General features: G+C 35.4%; 1 protein-coding gene across 2 annotated transcripts; it reads left to right on the forward strand.

Moving 5' to 3' along the window:
* The first annotated feature begins 2,809 nt into the window (after positions 1 to 2,809).
* LOC135586691 (myosin-8-like) lies at positions 2,810 to 24,200 on the forward strand. 2 transcript variants are annotated; one of them, XM_065168656.1, is made up of 39 exons: positions 2,810 to 3,147; positions 3,575 to 3,703; positions 3,967 to 4,110; positions 4,317 to 4,462; positions 4,543 to 4,699; positions 4,843 to 4,901; positions 5,006 to 5,165; positions 5,908 to 6,057; positions 6,160 to 6,296; positions 6,385 to 6,531; positions 6,679 to 6,780; positions 7,667 to 7,724; positions 7,818 to 7,919; positions 9,679 to 9,716; positions 9,838 to 9,964; positions 10,064 to 10,234; positions 10,315 to 10,446; positions 10,536 to 10,645; positions 10,719 to 10,779; positions 13,406 to 13,583; positions 13,721 to 13,926; positions 14,268 to 14,387; positions 16,010 to 16,108; positions 17,719 to 17,931; positions 18,070 to 18,209; positions 18,373 to 18,496; positions 18,585 to 18,623; positions 18,722 to 18,805; positions 18,887 to 19,057; positions 19,973 to 20,128; positions 20,263 to 20,448; positions 21,082 to 21,210; positions 21,296 to 21,366; positions 21,437 to 21,536; positions 21,623 to 21,679; positions 22,924 to 22,980; positions 23,170 to 23,250; positions 23,626 to 23,708; positions 23,813 to 24,200. In XM_065168656.1, the coding sequence occupies exons 1-39, from the start codon at positions 3,145 to 3,147 to the stop codon at positions 23,925 to 23,927; spliced, it is 4,542 nt and encodes a 1,513-aa protein (XP_065024728.1). In that variant the 5' UTR covers positions 2,810 to 3,144; the 3' UTR covers positions 23,928 to 24,200. The 2 variants fall into 2 exon arrangements, with proteins under 2 accessions (XP_065024728.1, XP_065024729.1); XM_065168657.1 differs by having other exon boundaries at positions 18,731 to 18,805.
* Positions 24,201 to 24,605: the final 405 nt, after the last annotated feature.

A 24,605-nucleotide genomic window follows, 5' to 3' on the forward strand; every position in this document is an offset into this window, starting at 1 on the left:
TCATAAAAAAAAAAATCATTTCTGTATTAAATTTTATTGGTTTGTAACGACATTAGCATTGAATATCCAAAAAAAAAAAAATCTCATTTCTACTTATGAGTATTTTCATCTTTTTTTATGTCTTCCGGTAAAGATAATACTTTCGGAAATCTTTGCCTATTAGAATATTTTGTGCTCTAATGATATTTGTGATTTACATTGTTAAAATTAATATAAACTATATCATTTATATATGATCAGACTCTATCACTTATCGCACACGTATTAAAGACATTATTTTCATGAATTAACAATTAAAAGTTAAGATTCAAAGCCGTGTGGCGTTTGAGCACTAAAAGAAACCTTCCTCTTTATTAGCTGTGCGACGCCGAGACGCGTTATGCCCATTTTAAACACCGACCACCTCGTGCCCTCCACCGACGGTATTACGTTCATATTTGTTATGGACTGTATAACTAACTCAAAATAGAAATTAACAACTCCCTCCACAACAATCTCTCCTTCACATTAATAATATCTTACTTGAGACCGAGTCCACGTTATTAATTAGTTTCTACAACCGCATCTCATAAACTTCGATGCGAGTAATCTCATCCGTTCATCCACCTTCCGCTCCAAAATTATTTTCTTGATAAACCGCGGCTTCCTCGATCTCGTACCTGCCTTGCGTGCGCGGGCCCCGCCGGTTCTTTGTCCGCAATCATAGGAAGCGGTGGGCCACATCTGACGGTGGGAATCGGACGGCCGGGACCGCACCGCCGCGGATTGCCAACCGTCGATCTTCTATCGCCTTCGGCGGGAGCGACGCGGTGTCACGAGCCCACCGGGACCCGCCTTCGCTCCGCTGGACGACGTGCGTCGTGGTCGTACGCAACGGAGCCCATGGGCCCGTAAATTTACGAAAATACTTTCATACCTGTACACTCGATACGCGCTCTTTTACCTTTCTGGTGATTGGACAGAGCACGTACGATTGTCTCCGACCACGCAGGCAGGTCGAAGATGTGGGTTACACCTAAGGCAACGGTTCCCCTTTTCCTCTCAAGATCTTGACCGTTGACATTCCTTTCTTGCAGTAAGAAACAAAAAGGGGGAAGCGCGGCTGTGGTGGTCGTGGTTTGGCATGTCTGATCCATCATGTCACACACAATGTTACTTTTGATTAAAGCGGATGTGATTCTGAAATGATATTAAATTATAAAAATAAATGTTGAAAAAGGGAGAAAAATCAAGTCGATGCCTGTCACGTACATACGCTATGCCTGTCTTTAGCAATCCGTAGCCCTTCTTAAACTATGAAAAGGATCAAATTACGAGAATGCCACCCAACTGAATCTCGATTTGGGTCCGGTTGGCAGGTAAGTTGGTTTCCTGATCTCACGTCCGTTCCATCATACATCAGACGGATTAAAACAATTTATCGATTTACCATTCGGATTGATGTAGAATTCATTTTGCATGATTGACACCCGTAAATAATGCTTTGAAAGTGCCAAAAATAATAATATTCGTTTTTTTATTTGAGACATTCTGGGTTAGATGTATTGGTATTGTCAATTACATCGAATAATTTTGACAGATTGGGTTATCGAATTCGAATCATATTATTTATTATATTTCGTACAAAATTGACACCCGTAAGTTATGCTTTTAATGAGTGATTTGATTGGAGGGTGGAAAGGCACTCATCTAAATGGCAGTAGGTCAATGACTTCCTCCTCGGGCTACCTTCTTCAATATTAATACGATATGGACATTTGAAGATAGCTAGCTACATGCGTCATAATACCATGGGAAGTGATTGGTTTCTCTTGGCAACCATGAAACCAGATATAATACAGAGTGATGTTAATGAATACGAGCAGTAATTTGAGGAGTCAAAACAGGTTTCTATAGTCTAATTTGTAGGAGTCTTATATATATATATATATATATATATATATATATATATATATATATATATAAATATATAATTTGACTCAATCTTTAATTTTAAGATCCCTTAATCTTTAATTTGACTCAAGAAACTATTAAATAGGAGGAAAGGTACTGTAATAAATATTAATTAAATACCAAGTAAAATATAGAAACATATATATAATTTGCTATAAAGATTTTGATTGGATGATCATTAATTTTTTAAAAAATGTTTTAAATACAGACTGAATTCGAACCTCCCTCATTCTTTATCAAGTGCAAATGTGGTCCGATTTCATCCAAAATTAAATATATATTAAATATATATATATATATATTAAATAAAATAAAAAAATAAATATAATATTGGAATCCAGAATTCGATTTCATCCAAAATTCGATGATATCTTTATATGCATCATGATCTTATCCTAGAAGATTTCTCTGTTAATCTCAAACAACTTATTGACAGAGCTACATTCACATCCTCTTGGGTCTAATATACCAAATAATAATCAAAATAAAAATATGTTATACATCATTATAAATATAATTCGAGTATATATTATAAATAAATTGAAAAGAACATTTTATTCATAATATTGACATGATATACATAATTTTATTTCGGTGGAATGCAATTATTTTCTTCCTTAATTATAATAAAAATAAATGAAAGCGAAAAAGGAAATTGAACTTTTCCTGATAGCCGATAGGGGGCAGGAATCATTGGGGCTAATCCTGATATTAAAATGCTAGTTATGGACAATTCCGAAACACATTTATTGAAGCAAACTTTGATCCTAATTACGTAAATACCGGTCACGTCTGCCTTCATGTCAATGAAGAGAGAAGAAACTCGATAGGAGAGAGAGAGAGAGACAGAGAGACAGAGGAGGGGGAACAGAAGTCGGCGGAGCGCACAGCGGCGGCGGCGAGACAAGGGCGTCCTGAGGGCAAGAGAAAAGTTCTCTCCACCACCTCCTTCTTCCGGCCGTCGCCTCCGTGGGAGCGCTTTCGAAACTTTAAAGAAGCGGAACGGGCATTTGGTCGTCCGAGCCGATCTCGGCGTTGGCGAGGAGCTAGACGAGGGCCTGATTGTAAAGAAAGATTGATTCTTTGGGCACGAAGTGGATACTGGCTCCGGCGGCAAGCTTGGATTTTTGATTAGGGCCCGGGAGGACTTCGAGAAGCTTTTCGAGGTTCTGACATCGTCGGGATCTGAAGATGGTATTGGATCGCTTATCTTATGATCGTTTTGTTTTCTTGTTTGCTTTCCCCTTCTTCGATCCTTTTCGAAAGAAAAATAATCTAGTGAGTTCAAAGCCTTTAAAGGCACTCTTTATTCTCCCATTGCTTTGTCTGTGTTCTCTGGGATCCAAGGCGCCACCAATTCCACGAGAAATTTATTCAAGTTGCTTATGTTTTTAGGCATTGCATTCCGGGCTTTTGCACTCAGCTTAATGACCAATTTTGATGAATGGATGATAAAATTAAGCGTTCTGGATTGGATTGTGGCTTTCTATGGCATGCGTTGCTTTGATTCGATGCTTGAATGTCCAACAATTCCCGATTCTTGATTCATGTTGTTTTAATCACATACGTTGAAACAACTGACATATATACTTCTCACACTGTAATGCATTTCTCTTGACAGGCAACCCAGCCCAATATTGCCGTGGGATCTGAGGTCTGGGTCGAAGATCCTGATGTGGCTTGGATAGATGGGGAAGTTTTGGATGTCAAAAGGGACGAAATCACCATTAGCTGTAGTTCTGGAAAGACGGTGGGTACTTTAATTAATCGTATCTGCATATAACCTGTCCTCCTAGAAATCAAGAGAGGATTATATGCTGTTAGTTTGGTACATATACATATCTTTTGAAGATGGTCCGAAGCTGTTTTTGTTCTTTTGATATTTTAGTATGACTATGTGGAACTAATATACCTAATATTTAGAATTAGGAAATTTAAAACCTATTTCCCTGTAGAAAACAATATATAAATGTATGTTCAAGCATTAACGTCGATATCATATTTGCACTGCAGGTGACTGCCAAAACTTTGAAGGTTCATCCTAAGGATCCTGAGGCCGCACCTGGTGGGGTGGATGACATGACAAAGCTTGCTTATTTGCATGAACCTGGAGTTTTACAGAACTTAAGATCTAGATATGACATGAATGAAATCTATGTAAGTTCTCTGGAACAAACTAAGCTGATCATGGTCTCTTTCATCCTCTCCGTGATTAACTTGTTGTACATTAAGATGAAATTACTTGTAATATTTGATTTATGCATTGATTTCTGAATTTCTTGTTTATTCTAGAATCTAGATAGTCCTTCCCCCATTCATTTATTGCATTGTTGAGCAGCTAACAAATAAAGTTGTATGACCAGACCTATACTGGAAACATATTGATCGCTGTCAATCCTTTCCGAAGGCTGCCTCATCTCTATGATAGCCACATGATGGAACAATACAAAGGGGCAGTTTTTGGTGAGCTAAGTCCTCATCCATTTGCTGTTGCAGATGCTGCATACCGGTACTATTTTACTCCATGAACTTCAGAAGATTCCCAATGATATCTTTTTCTCTGATTACACAATTGTCATAATGAATCAGGCAGATGATAAATGAGGGAGTAAGCCAATCAATTTTGGTAAGTGGAGAAAGTGGAGCAGGTAAAACAGAAAGCACCAAAATGCTTATGCGGTATCTTGCATACATGGGAGGTAGAGTTGCATCTGAAGGCCGAACTGTCGAGCAACAAGTGTTGCAGGTGAAATACCTTCCTGTGACTGGTTATAATGTCAGTCTTGAATGTGCAATCCTTTGTTTAAAATTTATTTTTAAATTTTGTTGTTCTTTCTTCTGCTTCTTTCATATAACCTTCTCTGTGGTATATTGTTTTTTCATATACAGTCGAATCCTGTTCTTGAAGCATTTGGGAATGCAAAGACAGTTAGAAACAACAATTCAAGGTCTGAAAATTCTGTTATGATATTCCTCTTAATTTCATAAGATCCACATTTATGCATATTATGGTTACTAAATACTGTTCCTTCTTTTGATATTCCACTTGTAGTCGTTTTGGCAAGTTTGTTGAGATTCAGTTTGATCAGAGTGGAAGGATCTCCGGAGCTGCCATTCGAACTTACCTTCTTGAGAGATCTCGGGTCTGCCAAGTATCTGATCCTGAGAGAAATTATCATTGTTTTTACATGCTTTGTGCAGCTCCGCCAGAGGTAATGAGCCTCTTGATGATTAGCTTTTTTTTTTTGTTTTGAGTTGTCCTAAGCCTGTGTGTAGTGATACTGTATGTTTCCGTGAACTGTATATAGATTGTCTGACAACTGTTGCAGTCTGTATAACAAAACCTTAAAACTATATATTCACAATATCATGTATGGGGCATTTGGTTTCCTGTAACTGGAAATGTCTGCAAGTAGCAGTCGTAGGAAAAAAAATTAAATTCTGCATACAGAAATTTTAGGTCTGTTTGGATGCTTGCATGTATAGTTGGCTTTAAGAGGAAGGAGCAGCGGTTATGTAGATTAAGGTAGAGGAGGGGAGATAGGGGGATTGGTAACATGTTAGGAGGCAACCCGTATGAGGATGGAGAAGGTATCCAACCCACTTATGACAAGATATGGGTTCTTGCAAGTGCAACATGCAGCACTTCAATTTGCAAGTCCACTTGCAACATATAGGGGTCTAGTTGCATGTACTCATGCTGCAAGTGGTTTACTTGTAGGCAACCAAACACCTGCAAGTGATAGTCACTGCAGGTGACGAAATGTGACCTCAGTAAGTTTACAACTGGATAAATGCCGAACATTAAGATTGTTTTCCTTAGTGCAATTGATGTCCTTCAGAAGTTCATGCTCTAATTGGAATTCTCATATTGGTTATCATATTGACTGGCTGTAGTTATCAAAAGTTTGCATTTCTGATACTTAACTGAATATTTAAAATGTTATTTATCAGGATATAGGAAGATTTAAACTGGGAAGTCCTAGAACATTTCACTATCTTAACCAGTCTAAGTGCTATGAGCTTGATGGAGTAGATGATGCAAAAGAGTACCTGGAAACTAAAAACGCTATGGATATTATTGGAATAACTGCTGATGAACAGGTATTCTAATTTTTTTGTCTTATATAAGAGAGGAAACTAATATCCTAATACCCTTTTATTCTAGTTTTTTTCCATACCTAATGTATTTTTTTCTTCATTCAGGATGCCATTTTCCGGGTTGTGGCTGCTATTCTTCATTTAGGGAATGTTGAGTTTGCAGATGGAAAGGAAATAGATTCATCACAGCCAAAAGATGAAAAATCTTGGTTTCATTTGAGAACTGCTGCTGAACTTTTAATGTAAGAGTGACATGTTTGTTGAATTTTAAAGTGTACATAATCATGTGGGATGCAATTGTGGTAGTTGACAGCTTACGGATTTCCCCAGGTGTGATGTAAATGCACTCGAGGATTCTTTGTGTACGCGTGTTATTGTAACCCGTGATGAGAACATAGTAAAAACCTTGGATTTGGCAGCTGCTGTGCTTAGTAGGGATGCCCTTGCAAAAATCATATATTCACGACTTTTTGATTGGTAATTATTGAAGCAATATGCTATACTCTTTGTTTAGCCTTCTAAGTTCACTTTCTATCTTCCCTGTAATATTATCCTATTTAAGCGCATACTTCCTTCAATACATTCACCAGGTACTGATCACATTTTCTTTTCTCTTACATTCAGGCTTGTAAACAAAATCAACAATTCGATTGGTCAAGATCCTGATTCAAAGAACTTAATTGGAGTTCTGGACATATATGGCTTTGAAAGTTTCAAGACAAACAGGTGCTTAAGTGGTATGCTTTTGTGTTTGTGTAAAGTATGCCAACATCTTGTTGTGAACTATCTGGGTTGGAGCCCCTGTGCTCTATTTGCTAGTGATAATTTCCTTCCTCTAGATGCCACTTTTAGTTGAGTGATTTGATTTTTCTGTGCTATGTTTAGTAACTTTAGTTCGTAGATCAGTACATAAGTTAAAAATTTGTCTTTGCTTTTTATACTATTTGAGTTAAGATTTAGAACATATTGAATTACTTGTTCTTGCTTCTTGTTGTCGTATTCTTTTCAGAAGGGGCTCAAGGAGATTACGGTAGCTCTTGCTAGATCATATGCATCCCTTCCTGGTTAAGAATCTCTGGCAACATACATTAAAAGGACTATCTGACAATACACTTTAAGCAAACTGTTTCAGTGCCTCAGAAAAAAATTGAGCAAACTCAGTTGCTGGAAATTTAGTTTCATATATGCCTTGGATGCAGGCACACTTGCCTTTTTTCAGTTTTCACTGGATGTGTTCTCTTTTAGATATGACCATGTTTTCTACATCTATTGAAATCTAAAAGTAAAACTATATTCTTTTGCTACATTTACTGAAAGCTAAGCGTGCAACTTAAATCTGTTAGGCTTGAAACTCTATATGATTCCTTTTTTCAAAAGAGTGAGCTGGATTCATATCATGACATTGTGGCCTTTTACATAGGATATCTGTAAAACTTTGATTCGTTGAAATTTAAAATTCTGGTTCATTTTTTTTCTTCTTTGGCTTGTAAAATTTGATTCTTATATAGTGTCCTCCTCTTACCACTATTATGCACTTCTGATGAAGAATGATCTGTAAAGTTTATCAGTTTGTAGCAAGTGGATTGAGTTCTAATACATTCACATTTTGCAGCTTTGAGCAGTTCTGCATCAATCTGACAAATGAAAAATTGCAGCAACATTTTAACCAGGTTTGAATAAATGGATGACATGCTATACCTTGCAAGCAACAGCAGTACTTGATAACAGGTTTTTCTAACTCATTTCCTTTTTTTCCATTGCAGCATGTTTTTAAAATGGAGCAAGAAGAATATACAAAAGAAGAAATCGATTGGAGTTACATTGAATTTGTTGATAATCAGGATATTCTTGATCTGATCGAAAAGGTTTGTTTGATTACATGTTCAGTAGCTGTTAGCTTCTAGTAGATATCATCATTTCAATCTCTCTCCCACCTTTGGTTTCAATTATTAATGGTCTTATTTTAATGTTTCTTCTCGATGAGATGCAAGTAACTTATGCATACAACAACTGGTAGAATTTCTTCTGCCTTTTTGCAACATATTGGGAATGTTCTCATGGTGCTATATATGCATATATAGAAATATTTTCTTCTATCAATATGGAACTTGTCTTTAATTCTGTTTTAGTGGATTAAAATTTCCTCACCCTTTTTTAGCAGCTTATATATTATAATACTAATGAATTTTGGTAACAATAAGCTACTTTTTGTTATCCTTCTGGAAAAGAACTTAGTTATTCATCCTTGACATTCTTAGTTTTCATTAGGAGATGTTTTATTGTCTTTTTAATTAAAAAAACCACACCTTTCTAATTAAAATATCCTGCAGCAATTCTTGGTATCATTGATTGGCCACAGAGGACCAAGTAGTCTCTGTTTAGGTAGCTGAATATTAAACTGTTGAGTGCAAACTTTTTGGGGAAGTTAAATGCACTCTTGAGGCTACAAGGTAGCATCATGGTGAGATTTCTGTAACATTGTCGACAAACGAAGAAAAGATTAACAATTAACATCCATGATTGATCTTATTACATGATTTACTGTTACTTATACAATGAAAATATCTAAAATAAATTTGACGAGTTCTAGGATCATAGATTACCCTAAGATGAAAATTCAGAGAGAATCTGGTACAGGATACTCCCTCTCTCCCTCATTTTCTACCCTTTGTTGGTGCTGGAAATGAAGATTTAAAGGCTGATTCCCAGAATTCATGATATGACGGTGTTGGGTGGTTGCTCTTTTCTCTTTGTTCTCAATCAATGTAGCCCCCATTAATGGACACCTAACTGTAGCTTTGGGACTTGAAGTAATTATTGGGAACTGGAGCTATTTCTAGAAAACAAAGGCATTGGATTGCAGTATATTATCAACCAGTTATTGAATGTGCCTCACAAAGTAGGTAGTATTAAATTGTTCAATTTTGGTTTACATTCTTCTCCCATTCTCTCTCAAAATGGCCAAGTAAGTTTTATTATGATTTATGAGAGCATCTAGTTGCCATGGGACAAATGTTTGTCTGATTTCTGTTATATGTCTATAGAAGGAGAAGAAGAGAGAAGAATTGGACGCAGCTAAGGATTAGGAGGGAAGTTGTGCTATTATCATTAAGATAAAAAAATATATACTTGGCTCATCAGAAAGACGCTGTTGACGTATTGATTGACCTTAAAATTTAGTTGGTTGTTGATTGGCTCCATAGTTTAAATTTGGGAATTAAATTGTCAAGATTCAATTTATTTGGGAATTAATTTTTTATATTTCTCTGATGATATTTTGATGTTGTAACGAAGCTTTGATCCTATCTCTTCATTTATTAAAATTGACACGTGATATTTGTTTGGTCGATAGGTCCCTGTTTGTAATATTCATTTATTTCTGCAGCTTCTTGTTTCTGTTTCAATGTTTTCAGAGGAGACATGGAAGTGTGACATGAATATTAAAATTTTTTCGTAAACATTTTAGCACTTTCACAGGTTTAATCACTGACATCCCTTAGAAAGGTTGACCTGAAAATTTGAACATAAATATGCCATATGATTATCATTATATACATGCATTCCTCATGTATTATTGGTTTCACTAGGTTTATCTAATCATGATATTTGACTATTGACTTTCAGAAACCTGGTGGAATAATTGCTCTTCTTGATGAAGCTTGGTATGTATGGGCATGTCAGCTGAACTTGGTCTTTGTTCTGTTTGTCTACTAGTGCATTTGCATTAATAAAAATTATTCTCTGTTTGACTGATATCAACATTTTCTTGATTCTGTTATGCAGCATGTTACCCAGATCAACGCATGAAACATTTGCTCAGAAGTTGTACCAGTCCTTCAAAAACAATAAGCGGTTCAGCAAGCCAAAATTATCACGCTCTGATTTTATAATTTCCCACTATGCTGGTGATGTGAGTACTTTAATTAATGTTATCCTTTTTATTCACTATGATTGTCAAACAAGAATGCTTGCAAATAATAAAAGTTTGAAATTACTTTTCCTCATCCAGGTCACCTACCAGACAGAATTTTTCTTGGACAAGAACAAAGATTATGTTGTTGCTGAGCACCAGGCACTCTTGACGGCCTCTAAATGTTCTTTTGTTTCAAGCCTATTTCCTCCTCTCTCTGAGGATGCATCAAAATCCTCAAAATTTTCATCAATTGGCGCTAGATTTAAGGTACAACAGTATTTTTTCTCAATTTAGGTAGTGCATCTATCTTTCAAATTACTTATTCATGATTTCTGGCAACTATGCAGCAACAATTACAGGCTCTGCTAGAAACTCTAAGTGCCACTGAGCCACACTATATTCGTTGTGTGAAACCAAATAATCTTCTGAAGCCAGCAATTTATGAGAATCATAATGTTCTCCAGCAGCTACGTTGTGGGGTAGGATTTTATATTAAGTTTGCATCTTGCTTTGCTGATTTTCACATAGTAAGCATCCAATATCTATCATTTTTTTCTCCTTGATTTAGGGGGTGATGGAGGCAATTAGGATAAGTTGTGCTGGATATCCAACTAGACGAACATTTGATGAATTCATAGACCGTTTTGGCATCCTTGCACCTGAAGTTTTCGATGGAAGGTAAAGTACAATTAACCCAATATTGTCTGGATGATGAGATTTGCTTAGTCCGATATTATTTTTCTCATGGCAGTTGTGATGAGGTAGCTGTCTCAAAGAAGTTGTTAGGAAAAGTGAATCTCAAAGGCTATCAGGTACAATTAAAAAATAGAAAGCAACTTGCAACTTATTTGTTTTCTATTATTTTTCTTTCATAAAAACTGAGTCATTGTTTCAATGGAAAGATATAACAAACAAATTTTCTTGAGCCTGCTACCCCCAGTGTGCTGCCATAAATTTTCCAGTTCACATTATTACTGGCTTTAGAAAACTTTGCTGACCTAAAGACTACTGAGCATAATTAGCTCAATTAATAAAAGGTTCCATGATACATAGTCCATTGGCTGATGTCCTCTCAGGTTAAACAAAGGTAACAATTACACATCCTCTGGAAAAACTAGGCTTGTCAAAAATTTTAAACTAAATTGGTAAACTAACTTCAAATAATGGAATTATTTCACTTGCTATGCAGCTTCTGCAGTTAATGTTGGTAAATTTGTATTTAGTAGTCAGTCAGATAATATTATAATAATTCTGTGCAAAAATACAACTTGTTTAGATACTAATTGAAGCTTGGAACATCAAAATAACATGAGACAACATTGAGTCAAGGAATTAATTGTCTCACCATGCCTTTGTTCCTTGATGTACTGGGGACATTAAATGGGAGAAAAATAAGGACATAGAGAACAGATAAAAGTCTTGTTCCAAATTGCCAATTTTTATGACTTATTGACCTTTATAAATCTACATCCCCTTGAAAGCACACCATTAACTTAATTTTATGCCTAGCCACACATACTAGCCCAGTACAAATATTCACTGCCGAATATATGTCAGCATGAGATTTACCAGCACATGGGAGGCACCAGCTGTCATGGCAATCCATGCATGGAGGCATAAGCTTTTATATTTAATTGAAATGAGGGCTTGATGATTGTGCCATACTGTTCAATAGTTTGAAAATGATGCGTCACTAGTGTTTTCGACATATGTTTATAATATGTGGATGTCATCCATTAAATAAGCTTTAAATACTAGTATTTGAGTAATTTATCTAGTCTCTGAAGCTAATGTTATCATAATAGTTCTGACTAGGGGATTTTTTATATTTTTTTAGTTGATAGTTATTTATTTGGAGTGTACCTTTATTAATATTAACAATGATCATGGGCAAGGATTGAAATATTGTACCGTACCAGAGTTTCGACATTCGCTCGGTATGGTATGGTACGGTACTGTATACCGAGCGGTATACCGTTCAGTATATATATATATATATATATATATATATATATATATATATATATATATATATATTGTCCGGTATCCGATCTGCTGATGGACCGGTACGTACCACCCGTACCGAACGGTATTATTTGAAATTGAAGACCTTGATCATGGGAATATTCATTGTAATAAGGTTATCAACTTTCCTGCTTATAGTAGCTTGATCAAGGTGCTTGCTTACCTTATCTGTTAACAGTGGAACAATTTAATCATTGTGTTAATTTAATGAAATAATTTTACAGCTGTATCAAACAGTCAATAAGAATGCCCACAATCTGATACCGGGCTCAGGGACAATATTTTTAAGAAACCAATACTCTCTGATGCACAATTGTAGGATTATGGATTATAATGTCAACAGATTCCATGGGGGTTCATAGATCTTATCTCATGATAGTGTCACATTTCAACATATTTTAGTCCCATCATCATTAAGGATCATGTCTTATGAGTCCTCTAAGTCTTATCTCTTATCTCATGGAGTACTTCTCTAAGTCTTTTAATTTTAGGAAGTTATACAAAGTTGAATGCTGTTAAGTGGAGCTTCTCCACTTCTGACAATGCCACCTGGAATTTGAAGGTCTAATTTGTGGCATCAGTCGCAAGTGGAACTCTCCCACTTGAGTTATACCCCTGTCAGAAGTTGACAAGGCACAAGCTAGTTCCAAAGTCAAATAATTCTGCAGCAAACTTAAGGTCTAATTTCTTAGACCCCTTAGATATTGGATCCTCCCAACAATTAGATGTGCCTTCTAATGGTTCCTTGACAACTAGAACTAACATGTCACATAGTTATCACCAACTGTTGGCAAGAGCATGAAAGATGATCAGCTAGTTCATAATTGGATGTTTAATCAGGTTTACTTTTTCTGTTAGAGCAGTGATTTAAATCTTATCTGTTCCACTAAATTTCTCTCTCTCTCTCTCTCTCTCTGTGTGTGTATATTTATTCATATTTATGGGCAATATCAGATTTGTGGTATGTGTGATTATGAATTCTTGTAACCCCATCTCTACTCTTCCCATGTTAGTCCTCCATCTTCTAAATATGGTATGTAGATTATTGACATTGGTCTCACATGTACAATTTATGTCCTCTGATATATCTAAGATGATTATGCAAGTATTTAAATTATCCAACTGATATAAGAAGAGTTATAACTCTTGATAAGTACAATTAAAGTATATTCTAATTTCACTTTTGGCTTGTGGACAAACATTATTGAAGACTGTTGTTATTCAGTTGGCATAGTACCTTTGTCTGTAGTAAATGAAAATATGCTTTTCCAATATTGTAAGTTCTTGTAAATATGGTTACATAAATAGGACCCTTAAATTATGAGTGTCATTAAATTTTCTATGCTAAATGGTACTACTAAGTATTAATTAGATTATGCAGTGACAGATTGTCCTAATATTTTCACCATTCAGATAGGAAAGACGAAGGTGTTTCTTCGAGCTGGACAGATGGCTGAACTTGATGCCCTTAGAAATGAAGTCTTAGGGAGATCTGCTAACTTAATTCAAAGAAAAGTTCGATCATACTTGTCCCGTAGAAGTTTCATTTTGCTGAAAAAGTCTGCCATAATGATTCAAACAATATGCAGAGGTACTCATTCTGTAATATGCTTGTACCAGTTATGACTAATGGTATTAATAATTTTGTTGTTTTCATTTCTCTAACATATATACAGGTTTTTGTCTCAAGCTGATGTAAGGTAATGTATTCTCTTTTTTACTTTGAAGGACAACATGCAAGGCAAATTTATGAGATCAAGCGGAAAGAAGCTGCTGCACTTAGGATTCAGACATATTTTCGTGTGCATTTTGCAAGAAAAACTTACAAGGAGTTGTTATATTCATCTATCACAATTCAAGCTGGTTTACGTGGGATGACTGCTCGTAAGGAGCTTCGTTTCAGGCAACAGACAAAAGCTGCAACCATTATTCAGGTAAAATACTGAAGAAATGAATGGATTGCTTTGCACCAGTTATGGAAAACTGGAATTCTTCTGACACTACATGCATACTTTCATATAATCACATGCGCATAATGATTAAATTACCATCATGATATGTATGGCTTCATTCTGAGTAATCTTCGTTGTTCTGATGAACTGCAGCTGACTAATAATGGATAATGTCTTAATGGTCTATGCAATCTTGATACAGGATTACATAGACCAATTTCTCTTCATTTTTCTATTTGTTCATTATCTCTTTTGTTTGTTTATTGTACTTGTTCAAAATGCTAAACCTTTCTTCCTATTCTTTATCATGTTTCTTTTGCTAGAGTCGATGCCGCCAATACTTGGCATGTTTGCATTATTCAAGAATGAAGAAAGCAGCAATCACTACTCAATGTTCATGGAGAGGAAGAGTTGCGAGAAGTGAACTGCGGAAATTAAAAATGGTAAAACTTTTACTAAACATTTCATGTACTTTTGTTATCATTGACGTTTTGAATAGGAGGTTAATTTGCCTGATTAATATATGTTGCCTGAAGTTTCTTATTATTAAGCTCTAATTATAGTTGATACAGAAGAGCAAATTAATTGATTCTGATTGTTCCTAAGTCATCTTTGTTTGAGGGGGCTATTCTAGTCTAAGTGCTAGATATGTTCCCTAGAGTGGATTATGAAACTAGTGTTGTGTGTTTCCTTTGCTTAGGCCATATGGAAGCCTAGATCATAAGTCTTTTCCTTTTAGAGCTAGACATAGGTATAGTGAATTTCTCTTTAAGAGATTTGTTGAACTTACCTTTGCTTCAGGAGAACATTAGAGGTATTTTATTTTTTTATTGATTACCATAACTTCTTGATGCAACTTTCCTATCTTCCTCTCCATATTTAATCTGACACTTTCCTGCCAAGTGTTCTATGAAACCAACTTCATGTCAATTTTAAATTGTCTAGAATTGAAATTCAGCACTAAATAATAAAAAATCTGCATAACAAGTAGATATATGTATGATTCCTAAAATGTGTTGGAAGGAGCAGAAGCTAGATATGAAGCATATTGTGTACGTATGATCCCTGAAATGTGTTGGAATGACCAGAGGTCAATATGAATCATACTGCCTGTACTACATTAACAAATTTATGAGTTCTGAGCTCCATGTCTGTTGTTACTAATGTGTGACAGCTTTAATATGAATTTGGTATCTTACGTAAATTTATGAGTTCTGAGCTCCATTTACATCATGTTGTATATCTTACGTAAGAATTTGGTATTTGTGATTTTGAGTGGCAAATTCAATATGAAAATAATATTCTGCTTGCTGTATTGCGAAGTTAGTATGCATATCTAATCAAATAAGTTCAGATTGATGGAATGCAGCAGTGAGGAAAATGGTTTTATGACAAATTGGCAAGAATGAGACATCAAATGAGATGTTGCAGAAAATAGGTTGGCATATTTTAATACAACATAACAGCAAGAGTTAAACAATCAAAATGGAGAAAGGGAAGTGGGAAAAAAGAAGAGACACTGTTTCTAGGGTGATCAGGGATATGTAGATAGTTAGATGGTACCAGGGAATGTTGTTGGAGTTAGAAGTTGGAGATCAAGCATATTGTCTGTGTGATGCTGAGATGTGTTTGGGTCCTGAGCTCCATATTTGTTTTTGCTAACCTGTGACATCTTTACTACTTACGTATGTGAGAATTTGGGATTTGCAATCCTAAGAATGGGAAAATCAATGTGAAAATAAAATTCTGCTTGCTTTCTTGCAAAATAGCTTACAAATTTGATCGAAGAAGTTCAAGATGATGAAATGCAACAATGAGGGAAATGGCTGTGATAAATTCTTAAGAGTGAAGCATCAAATGAGTGATGTGTTGCGGATAATCAATTAGAATTATTTTAAAACAAAATAGCAGCAACAATGAAAGATCAAAAATGGAAAAGATGAAGAGAAGAACTGAGACTGAGAATGATATCTTGAATTTTTTTTATCACGGTACAGACAATTTTTGTCTTGTAGGATTAATCATGCACTTATTGTTGCTTACTTTTTCCTTTCTTTTTTGGTAGGCTGCAAGAGAAACCGGTGCCCTTCAAGCTGCTAAAAATAAGTTAGAAAAGCAAGTTGAGGAACTTACATGGCGTCTACAGCTGGAGAAACGCATACGGGTAAATATAGAAATCATGGTGGCCTTTCCTGTGAATTTTATATCTTGACTGTCTATAGATCCAAAATCACGTTAGCTGTACCGGTATTTTTTTGTGTCATGCTTTTGTGTTTCTTGGTAATATTCTAATTAAAATTGTTAAAATGTGTTTGTGATGTTTAATGTTAAATACTATCTACGGGAGCCAAGTGACTATTTATAAATTTATCAGATCAGTGTCTTGTAAAAGTCATTATGCTTCATCTAGTGATATCCTGAAATCAGAAAGTATTGAACTTACAGGAAATGGATGTCATAAATAAGTCAATTTTATTTGTTCCTTAATCTATAAATTTCCTATAATATTCTTCTAAATTCTAAGTTTAGTAAGTCTAATTTTTTTGAAACTTGAAACTTGAATCCTCATTATAGTGTTAGAAATGGAAAGAAAAAGTCTCTAAGTTTTAGTTTTCTGCTGTCTAAAATGCTGATTGAGATCACATAGAAAGTTCAGTGAACTAACTTCTAGAACAGAAAGAAAATCAACATGAAAAATTTAATTGGGAAGGGCAACTAGTTTCACTAGAAATCAGTTGATTGATAGGTAGTAGTTTCTTATAACAAAGGAACTAGGTACACTGTGGTATTCTGAGGTGTATTGACTACCATTCCAGTCTAGCTGCGTAATATCATGTTGCTGTATCATGGTACCACCCCTGTACCAAGATTATACAATGTTAATATTTGTCAAATAGGTGTTAACTGCTAAGCATATGTACTGGTCTGACTGGGTTCTGGTACTAATATGACTTTTCAAACCATTCTTACAACCATGTAAGCTAATTAATAATAATAAATTCATCAGCTGTGACCTTTCATATTTCCTGCAAGCACTTTGGTTGAACTTTAGTGATACAGAGATCTAGGTTTTGTTCTACTTAACCTATAATCTTAAAGGTAGTATATTCACATAATATATGCATATATACACTGTTATTGAAGTCTTGAGGTGCAATGTAGTTAAAATTTTGAGCATTGCCACAAATGAGTACTATAATGTTAGTCTATGATTATCACACAAGATGATATCTATGAGATGCGAGAGATCATGTTTATTTTATTTGTGAAGGTATATATCATCAGTTCTTTGAGAAGAGAAGAGGTTAAACAATTGGGTATATTAGTTCATTGTTCTCTATTTATTCTCTGTTCTTTACTTTTATTTTTCTTTTTTACTTAGTGTTTTTCGGACTTTGCTACTTTCCTCTTCTTTTTTACCACTTATGTTATCAAATTTCACTATTGACTAAGTCAATAACACTTTAATTACTGAGCTAAAAGGATATTGGTGAATGATAATTACATCTAAGTTCTGTTTGTAGATGATTTATAATTTATTTATTTGGAGTAACATTGCTTCAATTAGGCATGCACCTTGTGCCAAGGCTCCTAGAGACCTTAGCATATGAACATCTATGTCTGTATATATGATACACATGCACCTCGCATCTAGGCTTCTGGAGATCATAATTAAATACATTTGTGCATGCATTCATATTTACATGTATTTACTCACAGGGACATGTCTGTGGCAATTTGACTTTAAAGAAATTTTCTCTCTCTTTCTTGTAGGCGGATATGGAAGAAGCTAAAACACAGGAGAATGCAAAACTGCAAGCTGCTTTGCAGGAGATGCAACAAAAATTTGATGAAACAAAAGCTTTGCTAGTAAAAGAACAGGAGGCTGCCAAGCAGGCTGCTGAACAAGTTCCTGTCGTTAAAGAAATCCCAGTTATTGATACAGTTCTTATGGATAAGCTTAGGGATGAGAATGAGAAGCTTAAGGTGAGATGATCCATGTAGTAGGGTTTGTATCTCTTCAGTTAATTTCTTACTGCCAGAGCAAACTCTTTAGTTGGATTCAAATGCATTTGACATAGCTGCAATTGATTATGGAATCATTTATTACTTCATAATATGTAGGCTTTGGTGAGTTCTCTTGAAATGAAGATTGATGAATCTGAGAAGAAGTATGAAGAAACAAGCAGAATTAGTGAGGAAAGGCTGAAGAAGGCAACGGAGGCAGAATCTAAGATCGTTAACCTCAACAATGCAATTGAAAGGTCCTACTTTGTTGAAGTTTTTAGGGATATGAGTATATATCTCCTCTGATTTGATATCTTATAATGTTAAATCTACATATTATTAAATCTTATGTGGTTATCTTCCCTTAGTTTAGTGGATTAAATTAACAAAATTGTATAATCTTATTTGATCTGGGGACAGGCTTCAAGAGAAACTATCTAACCTGGAGTCAGAGGATCAGATTCTTCGGCAGCAGGCTATGTTGCATTCACCAATAAAACGCATGTCAGAACATTTATCAATTCCAGTCACTCCTACCAATCAGGTACTGATTTATTTTCCAACAAGGATCATTTGTTTGACTCTTTTAGTATGTATGATATAGCATCATTCCATTTGTCTTTTTGAAGCAGAATTTGGAAAATGGTCACCATGATTTCCAAGAGCCTAAGGTTTGTGCAATCAATAAGTTCAATATGTTAAGTTTGCTTCATATACATACAAAACTTGTCCTGTATGATTTGTATCATAACAACATTAATCTGTTTAGGAAGTTCAGAGTGCACCTCCTGCTGTCAATGATTATGCAAATGGTGGTACCAAGTTAAATAGACCCTCCATCGAGAGGCAGCAGGTATATGTAAATAGAACACAAATCATCAATCTATTAGGTGCACTGCTTTTGTCTTAACAGGTAGATGTTTTTATTATGCAGGAAGATGTTGATGCCCTTATTAATTGTGTCTCTAAAAATATCGGATTTAGTGAAGGAAAGCCAGTATCTGCATTCACAATCTACAAATGTCTTATTCATTGGAAATCATTTGAAGCAGAAAAGACTAGTGTTTTTGATCATCTTATACAGATGATCGGTTCTGCAATTGAGGTAATTTGTGCAGGATCAGTCCACATGCTTTTTTTTTCATTTTCTTTCCTGAATATAACAAGTGACATATAAAGTTTCTTCATTTTCTTTCCTCTCCGTTTGTGCAAACTACTTAAGGTGGAAAATTCATGGAATTGGTTCTCAGAAAACTACTTTTTCTGTTGCTTGGTTGGTTAAGAAACAAAAATATCTGGGAGTTCTTTTTCAGATTTCTAGGAAATTTATGGCTTTTTTTACAGATTTTTCTAGTTTGGAGAATGAAATCAAAATTTTTCCAAAATATTCTTCGCATTATTTCTTTGTTTTCTAAAAGGAGACAAAGCTTTACTTTTTCTCTGCATTTGCAGCATCAATAAAAGAATAGACTAGCCTTTTCATCCTTTTTCTATGATCTCAACAATTCTATTTAGTTTTGATGGAAATATTTTTTGTGGAAAATTCATTTCCACTGATTATTTTGCAAGGAAACCGACTCTTATCATTACATAATGACATATTGTTATTGCCAATGTATTGACGGCTTACGTATTGTTTCTTTTTTTTATTTTGGAGTTGTATTTCATCATCCTGCCTGATGGAAAAATTGACACAGTAGCTTGATGAGCCTATAACCGCATCCCAAGTTAATACCAAAGTCCAATGTAGCCTTAAACAACAGAATGTTCCTCCCACTTTCAATATGGCACTATTAGAGATGTTACAATCTCCTCGTTCAAGTTTTAGTGTCTTTGTCAAGTCTCAAGGCTAATGCATACTTTGGAATCATGTCCTTTGTTGCTTCTAAGTGATGGTCATTGACAATAGCTCATACAATTGAACTTACAGTTCTTGCTTGTTTTGTTGCTAGCCATCCTACAATTTCTAGATTCTACATTGATTGTCATCTGATCGCAGACTTTCTCGATCTCTGTGCAGGATGAGCATGACAATGACCATCTTGCATACTGGCTATCAAATGGTTCTACTTTGTTATTCCTGCTGCAACGAAGTCTTAAAGTTGCTGGTGCAGTTGGGAGTACTGCACAACGAAAACCTCCTGCGCCAACATCATTTTTTGGGAGAATGACTCAAGTATGCAAAAACTGTTAATATCTCTTGCATTATGTTTGGTTATCTTGAGTTGTTACCCTGGGCCACTGCATCTGGCTTTCATCTATGATACTTATGTTTAATACAAATCTTTTTTCTTTTTTACTGAATGCTAGAGTTTTCGCTCCTCTTCTTCTGTAAGCCTTGCTGTGGATGGACTATCTGTTGTGCGCCAAGTTGAGGCAAAGTATCCTGCCTTGCTTTTCAAGCAGCAGCTAACAGCTTATGTGGAGAAGATATATGGAATTATCCGTGATAATGTGAAAAAGGATTTATCTTCCTTGCTATCGTTATGCATCCAGGTATAGAGTATTGCCACAAATACATGTCTGTTAGATAAAATGTATGTTTAATAACTAATGTTAGATGAAAAGTATGTTTAATAACTAATTGGAGTTAATGGTATGAACCTTGAGTTAATTTTCTTTTTTTAGTTGTGTCATATTAATTAGTTTAAGATGGAACATTTTTTGCTTCTAATGTGCTGATACTAATAGTTTTTTGATATTTGGGATTTCGTTTACCAATTTGACTGTTTGTCCTCTAAATATTGCCAACAGTCAAAACCTGTTTTCATCAATTTGGAGGACTTTTCACTGTCTTAAGTCTGTTTAATCAAATTTTAAATAAGTACATGTATGTTGTCAGATCATTTCTTAGTTATAATTCTACAACATACTCAACGTTTAGGTGGAACATTTCATGATGTTAAATTCTGATCCTTTACCGTAGAGTAGAAGTCATTACTTAATGTGTGAGCTATTCATGGAGTACCCAACACTTGAAACAAATTACTTGTTGTATACCTTGTTCTGTTCTCCTAAATTCTGCTCTGGAATGCTTCTCTGTCATCATATTTTCTATGGATGAATTATTATAATCTTTTGACAATATAAGCACATCTCAATTGCTATTTTATTGATCTTGATACTCAGGCCCCAAGAACAACAAGGGCAAGTATGCTGCGAGGTGTTGGGCGTTCACCTCGTCAGACACAAGGGAACCATTGGCAGAACATCATTGAGAGACTCGATAACCTCCTTAAAACAATGCAAGAAAATTATGTATGATGTCTTAATTGAAATGAAGTAAAACTGTACCTTTTGGGAGTCCATCATAGAACTTTAAGTTAAATCTGTTGTTTTTCAGGTACCTCTTGTTCTAATTCAGAAGATGTACACGCAAATTTTCTCATTCATCAACGTACAAGTTTTTAACAGGTTAGTGACTGTTTGATATTTTTTTTTGTGTAGTAGGTGATTAGAATATAATTCCTTTACTGCTTTGCAGTCTGCTTCTTCGTCGTGAGTGTTGCTCTTTTAGCAACGGAGAGTATGTGAAATCTGGTCTAGGTGAACTGGAACTATGGTGTACAAAAACAAAACCTCAGGTATAAATGTTCGTTGCGGTTGTTCAATGCAGTTGTTCAAAGGAATATTTAGTCCCTGTAGTATCTGATATTCATTCTCCTTTCAGTACACAGGTTTGTCTTGGGATGAACTTAAGCACATTAGACAAGCTGTTGGTTTCTTGGTAAGTAATTTCTATTTCTATCTGTAGCACATGGCAATGATGCTCTCTCATTTAAGAAGCTAGCTTTATACTTGAATTATAAATATAACATCTTGACATAAGGCAGCCATGTTTTGTGCTGTGCAGTTGCAATGAATTCTATCTAGATCCATGTGAATGCTATATTAACAAATAAGATGCCTTCTAATCATGCAATATTGATTTCAAATTATGCAGCTAAGAAGTTAACTTTTAACTTGCATCCTGTTTACTGTTTACTGTTTACTGTTTTACTCTATTAGAAAATATAACCGAGCACAATAGTATCTTGCTTTGGAATCTTATCTATTGACCTCCCATGACGTTAACATGTACAACCAATCATGTCATGCTTGTTTGGATAAATAAAATACTACTTGTGCAGGCCAGTTTTTATAAAGGATCCAGCAACTGAACTGTGCAGGCCAGTTTTTAGTACTTAATACTTTGGGCTAGTTTAAATAATCATAGTGGCTTAACCAGAAGATGTGAGTTCTCTTTATAATCTTAAATCCTAGGAACATGTTTCCTATGATGTTCTTATAAAGCCAGTTGTTTCCTGGCTGCTATTTTTGGCTTGTGTACATAATCAATTGAAAGGGTTGTTTGGTTGCTTACAACTAGACAGCTTGCAAAAGCATTTGCTGTAAGCAGTCCTGTTGCACATGTTTGGTTGCCTGCAAGTTTTCAGTTGCATTTTGGATTGTCATGCAGTGCAGCCACTGACAATGGTCCCTCACCTGCTTCATCCTTTCTCTCCTCCCTCTTCACTTTTCCTTCTTACTCTCATCTTCACTTTGGCCACCACTTCAAAGCATTGCCAATGAGGTCATTTTCTCCTGCTCCTTCCTCCCGCATCCTGTTCTCTTATTTTCCACTTTGGTCTGCTGCTTCAGCTTCCAGCAACACAAGGGGTACCCCTTGCTTCTTCCTACCTCTCTTGCTTTCTACCTTCGATCAGTCCCACCATAGCTTCTGCAGACATATAGACCGCTCCCTTGATCCATCTCTTTCTCTCTCTCCATCCTCTGTGCCACCTCAACAAAATAACTGCTGATGCAGATAGTTATGGATGAACTTGATTTGCGTGAATATATTGTGATGAACAGGTTATATTGTTAGACCATTATCTCGTAGTTCAATCATTTAAACTTTTATTGCTACAGTCTCAGAAGCTTACTTGGTAGTTTAAACGTCTTTTTTACAATCTCTCTTGTTATATGCAGGTGATATTTCAGAAGTATAGGATTTCATATGATGAGATTGTGAACGATCTCTGCCCAGTAAGATCACATTGACTTGCACCCTCTTGTCTGTGTTTATTGCTGGAAGTGGTGTGTTTGTGGGTCTTAGTTTTAATTAATGCTCAGTAGGTTTGTTATTGGGAGGGGTAGTAGATTGGTCGTATTGTGCTCCTGGTGAGGGGTGGTTGATTGGATCTAACAGTCTCTTATGGTTCTTTCTTCCTGCAGGTTCTTAGTGTCCAGCAGCTCTATAGAATTTGCATTCAGTACTGGGATGACAAGTACAATACAAAAAGCGTCTCTGCAGATGTAAGTTCAAGGAATTAGTTTACCGTGATATATATATATGTATGTATATATATATGTATGTATGTATATATATATATATGTATGTATACATATATATATATATATATGTATGTATACATACATATATATAACCATTAGTACTTGTTCCTGTATACATTTAGTTCTTGGGTTTATGTATTATGCGGTGATTTACCTCAGGGCATGTCTAGACAACTGTGTTTGGATATGACTTCACATGAACAATAAAAGATGGGTGCCCAAATAGTTATTTAATGTGAACTTTTCATGCAGTTGCTTGTCTGTTGCATTACTGAATTGCATAGCCTCGAGTTCGATTCAGAATAACTAACTGTTGGTCTTTGTACCTTTATACAGGTCCTCTCCAATATGCGGGTATTAATGACAGAGGATTCTAATGACGCAGAAAGCAGTGCCTTCCTGCTAGATGATAACTCGAGGTGAAAGGAAAAGCCATTTCAAATGTGTTTACACAATGTTTTGTTGTTTTTTCATGATGAACTGGAATACTGACCGCATCCTGATCTTTTTCTCCTTGGTACAGCATTCCCTTCTCGGTAGATGACTTGTTAAGCTCTTTGCAAGAGAAGGAATTTATGCATGTCAGGTCAGCAGAGGAACTTACGGAAAACCCGGCCTTCCAATTTTTACAGGAATGATAGGCTCTGTCTAGACCCGAGGAATTCTCGCATTATAATCTTGAAGTGGTAGAAGTTCATTACCATACCATTTTTCAGCATTCATTTTTTCCCTTTCAGTGGGTGTGTATATTTGATGGTGGGAGTAAAATGTGTAAGATTTTGTTAGGGGCAATTTGTAGGGATGGGATGAGTGTCACCACCCTCCATTAAGAGTTCTTCACACAAGATGCAGAAGACGTTTTGTTTTGTTCTACACACCGTTGCTTCTGTTCAATTATATTGTTTTTGGAAGGGAATGTTCTGAGAGTCCCCCTCCCCGTTTTAACTTGTATAGTATATATAGGATTAGTACGAAATAATTATTATAAAGCAGAATACTCACAAGCAGATAAATTTTTTTTTTCTTCTGTTTTTATGCAGAATATTCTGAAATTTTTTTTCATATATTTTCTTAACTGAGAACCTTCTGAATAAGTTTTCTGCAGTCATCATTGTTGTTGTTTGCATTACACCACTTATTATGGTTTCCAGGTTCTCTCCGAGCCTCTTTACATGACTTTAATGACTCCTATAGTTTTTATGTAATTCGTCAAGATATACCAATGAATGCATTTTTAAAGCTTACTCATTGGTAATCATTGTTGTGTATTATGCCGCAGGGTGTGCATGTATCAATCATCCTTTGGGTTTGAGATG

This window comes from Musa acuminata, chromosome BXJ3-9 (genome assembly GCF_036884655.1).
Source record: "Musa acuminata AAA Group cultivar baxijiao chromosome BXJ3-9, Cavendish_Baxijiao_AAA, whole genome shotgun sequence".
NCBI lineage: Eukaryota > Viridiplantae > Streptophyta > Magnoliopsida > Zingiberales > Musaceae > Musa > Musa acuminata.

Excerpts from the sequence above, each read along its gene's own strand:
- LOC135586691 (XM_065168656.1), top strand. Across the intron at positions 4,111-4,316 it reads ATGACATGAATGAAATCTAT|ACCTATACTGGAAACATATT; the intron begins GTAAGTTCTCTG and ends TTGTATGACCAG. Across the intron at positions 10,447-10,535 it reads TCCAGCAGCTACGTTGTGGG|GGGGTGATGGAGGCAATTAG; the intron begins GTAGGATTTTAT and ends TCCTTGATTTAG.